Here is a 4645-nt window from a genome sequence, read left to right on the forward strand (position 1 = left end):
AAAAAAAAAAAAGAAAAAAAATGTAAGCAAGGTTGAATATGTAAAGAATAAATATGTTATTTGTGTTTCTTAGCTTGTGTTCATAGATCTTAATGCATTAATACATAATTATACATAATTTAATATTTTATGCATGTTCTGTATTTAAATGATTTTTATATAATTTGAAATGCAACAGTACAAATGTAGTTTTTATAAATAACTATAACAAAGAGTATATTATATATATATATATTGATATTGATATTTTAATAATATCTATATCATGAACAGGATTTGAGGTCTCAAAGAAGAAAAAAGGCCCTAGAAATTTCTCACCAATGGTATCAGTACAAGAGGCAGGCTGATGATCTCCTGAAATGCTTGGATGAAATTGAAAAAAAATTAGCCAGCCTACCTGAACCCAGAGATGAAAGAAAATTAAAGGTAAAGTTGTTTTAGAGTGGCAATACTAGGTTTTGATGCTAGATTTTAACTACTTTAATATTATCTAATATGATCATGTATAAAATATTAATGTTCTGGTTTTTTTCTTGGTCTGTGTTTTGATGTATTTTTTGTATTGTGTTTTGTTTCAGTGATTGTATTGTATTACGTGTTTTTAATTGACATATTGTTGAATGAATAAAATGATTTACTTTTAGACAATGTGAAATGAATAACTAACTGTCATGTGTTTTCTGGTAAAACTGTAATTGACTTTGTGTATCTTTGTTCCAGATGAACTAATGACTTATCGGTACATGGACGACTTCTTACTCATGTTAGCACATTCATTTCATCAGAGCATCTTCTCATATCACTGTCAAATCTCTATAAATTTATTTTCAAATTGTCCAAAGATGTTTTCTTTCTCTTATTATTTTCATTTTATTTTGCTTCATTCTCTGTTGAGTTCCTCAAACCTTTAAAAAGAAAATAAAAGTTGTAGTCACTTACCCTCTAAATTATATTCTATGTGGATTATCCCTCATAAATAATGAAAAAAATATCACTCCAATTTTGGTCACTTCTCAAAGCACCAAAAACAATTCATGAGCCAAAATTTTAACATTTAATAAATTAATTAGAATACCTTAAACTGAGCATTCAAATGATACCTAAAATTATATTTGGCTTATTGGCTGAGGATGACAGTGACACCTTCCATTATTTATAAATTGCGAAAAATTAAGATAAAGGAACAACAGCCTATGAAAATTCTGAGAGAAGTATTTGCTGCTTGTAGCTCGGTTGACATGGTTAGCTAACTGCCCTGGGCCCTGTATTGATTTTGCTCAATAGGAAATTGATCGTGAATTGCAGAAGAAGAAAGAGGAGCTGAATGCAGTGCGCAGGCAAGCTGAGGGCTTGTCTGAGAATGGGGCCGCAATGGCAGTGGAGCCAACTCAGATCCAGCTCAGCAAGCGCTGGCGGCAAATTGAGAGCAATTTTGCTCAGTTTCGAAGACTCAACTTTGCACAAATTGTGAGTTGTTACTGGCAAACCCACGTATGTGTTTGCAGCTACTACTATATTAACAGAAGCCTACTAACAACACCAAAAATCTGGGCTCAATAAAAATAGTGTGCATTCTAAAAGTGAGTAGTTCCCTTCACGTTGGGCTTCTGTAACTCAAAAGTTAATTTTCAAGAATAAGACAAAAGAACAAGTGACAGGAAAAATCCCCCTTATTCAAAATGAAAAATATACATCTTAATTTATTTTGCTGCATCATTTTTCATAACATTGGCAATGTGAATTTCTCAACTTCTCATACATTTATTTACTTCAGTGTCTAATCCAGAAATATGTATTGCTTTCCTGAGATCATCCCATGCTAATTTTACTTTCTCACTGTATACATGGTAAATAATAAATATTTTATGGAATATATTATCACAATGTACATAAGATCTTATCTTATTGACTTGAAATATATTACTACAGACTTTACTTTTGGATTAGGCACTTAGTGTGTCACAGTGCTCATTAGGCAAACAGGATGGCTCATGATATGTTGATATTTGATGGAAGAAATCAAGAGGATGTAATGTTTCTGATATGTTCTTTGAAAACACAATGCAAAGTTGTATAATTAGTCATGAATATTTGTAAAAAAGTAGAAACTACAGAGACTTTTTGACAAATACCTTTTTATTCCTACTTCAAGTTCTTAGAAGGTTGAAGAAGAATGACTACCATCTATAATTTCCAGAATGTACTCATCACAAACCCAGGATATATATGTCTGAGATGAAATGTTAGGCTGGAGGATATGAAACAGAAACTCAACCAGTTTTCATTGTGTAAATATTAACTGCATGGGGTTCAATTAAAAATGATATTTCTTTTGTGATATTATTAATTCCACATGACGCAAAGCAGTGAATATGTAAGACATGTAAGGTAATTCAAATAACCATCTTATGAACGTGTATGTAAAAATACATGGCAGATTGCTGTGATATATTTTAAACTTTTTAGAAAATTCATAAGTATACAGTTATTTATGAATGTAGTAATCTAAAGTTTAATTGCAGTTAACTATTGCAAGCAGTTTGAATAAACAGAAATACTTACTATTCAGGCATGATGGCACATGCTTGTAATTATGAAAGTTATGAGGTTCACATAGCAGAAACAGGCATCCAAGGTCAGCTAATCTCACAAAATTTTAAAAATTAAAAAAAAATACTGGAACTCTTTTAAGTCTTAATTATACTTGATTGAACATTAAAGTCTATGATTTTGCACATTTAACATAAAAATATGACAAGTCACTGAGACTTACAATAGGCAATAAAAAAATCCAAGTAGAATAATTTGTGTGTGTGTGGAAGAGCTCATGTGTGTGTGGGGTGAATGCAGGTATGATTAAATGTACATGTGTGCAGTGCAGGTCAAATTTTACATGAGAAAACTTCAGGTATTATTATTCAGGTCCCAGCCATCAATAATTGGTGGTAGTGGTGGTGAGGAAGACTGGGATTCTACTTACTCTGGAACATATGTGATTGCAAATAATATAAATATACATGGTCCTGGAGCTTGAAAACAAATCCTAGTCATGATCCTTGTAAGGCAAATATTTTCCCTTTGGAACTACCTCACTGTGTCCTAGTAAAATAATTTTGATTTTATTTAATAGGACATTTAGAAAATAGTTCATAGCTTATGAAATCCATTTTTGTTCATAAATGGTAAATGATATAATTATATATATATATATAATATTTTCTTTGCATAAATACCACACAGTTTTTTGTCTTAACTTTGAAATATAAACAAGCATTATCAGCTTGCAATATAATATTCTTGGAAAATAAACTGTTATTTGGAGACAGAATGTTCTTTAGGAAATGCAGTTATGAATATAAAATCTATTAATTGTTGCCAAGGTAATTATTGACCCAGAAGTTAGTTGCTTATAGTATTTTCATCATCTCAACTTCAATACTGTAATTAACATATCACAAAGGTTAAGAAAGAAATTACACATATATTCTATCCATCTATTTTACTACATTTTTCCTAATTGCAATGGTTGTAGCCATTTCTATAATTCTTTTTGTATTTTCTCCTATTACGTTATTTGATACTTCAGTGGATGATTAAGAAAGAAATATATGTTAAGGTAGAATGGATTTCTGATAATACAGCAAAGTGACTGATTTTCACAAAGCATCTAAAATCTGGATAAAAGCTCAGATAAAGCCCACTTTTCAACGGAAGGCATAAATACATATATCATCATCTGTGATACTGAACCTAATAGTTAAAAAATATTTTTGAACAGTTACAATCAAGAAGTCTACATGGATATGTACAAGATTCATTATAGAGATGGAAATAAAATCCCTGCATAAGTTTAGAACCTCAAGAATTGCCTTCAGTATATAAAAGAGACCAGAGAAATAGTGTTCACATTGGAATAAAAACAATTTCTGGGATGGAATCTGCTTAGGATTTCCTAAAATTATTTAGGGTTCTAATACTCGAACTCAGAAATTGAACAAATCTCATGCATCTAAAATAATAAATAGTGAATTTTGAGGAGACATACAGATTAAGGAAATAATAAGAAAAATTGTCACTCACTTTAGAGCCTTGGCATAAACCAGAAGGTAATGAAATAATGTCATAAATTATCTATGAACACTAAATTTTGTTTTATAGAAACTCTTTGAAGTATAACTTTAAAAGGCTGGGTACATAGCTCAATCTAATGTGTTTGTGGCACAAACATGAGGATCTGAGCTTGGTCCCTTGAACCAAGAAACAAATCTAGCTATTATGCCATGAGTTTATGATTTGAGTAAGTGCAATTGAACCTCTCATGCTCCCTGTCCAGCCTGAGACCAAGGCAAGTGAGAATGAATATTTTAAAGGTCTAATATCTGAGGAATAAGAACATATGTTAGCTGGCAGCCTCTACAAGAGCACACATAACACACACCTGCACACACATATGAGCCTGCACAAACATGCATTCTTACAAAAACACACAAAGGGATACCACTGAAATAAACTTCTTTTTAGACGAGAGGTAAGTTTATTCACATAAGAATCTCATGAGCCGGGCATGGTGGCACACACCTTTAATCCCAGCACTTGGGAGGCAGAGGCAGACGAATTTCTGAGTTCAAGGCCAGCCTGGTCTACA

The 4645-nt window shown here is 31.6% G+C and overlaps 1 protein-coding gene across 1 annotated transcript in view; it reads left to right on the top strand.

Moving 5' to 3' along the window:
• The window catches only part of Dmd (dystrophin), a 2056279-nt gene that overhangs the window by 866380 nt on the left and 1185254 nt on the right, over positions 1-4645 (top strand). Inside the window, exons 39-40 of the mRNA XM_031364700.1 lie at positions 274-426; positions 1285-1467. Of these exons, the coding sequence (XP_031220560.1) occupies positions 274-426; positions 1285-1467 (336 nt within the window). The remainder of the gene's footprint in view (positions 1-273; positions 427-1284; positions 1468-4645) is intronic.

The sequence above is a fragment of the Mastomys coucha genome, chromosome X (genome assembly GCF_008632895.1).
Source record: "Mastomys coucha isolate ucsf_1 chromosome X, UCSF_Mcou_1, whole genome shotgun sequence".
Classification (NCBI taxonomy): domain Eukaryota; kingdom Metazoa; phylum Chordata; class Mammalia; order Rodentia; family Muridae; genus Mastomys; species Mastomys coucha.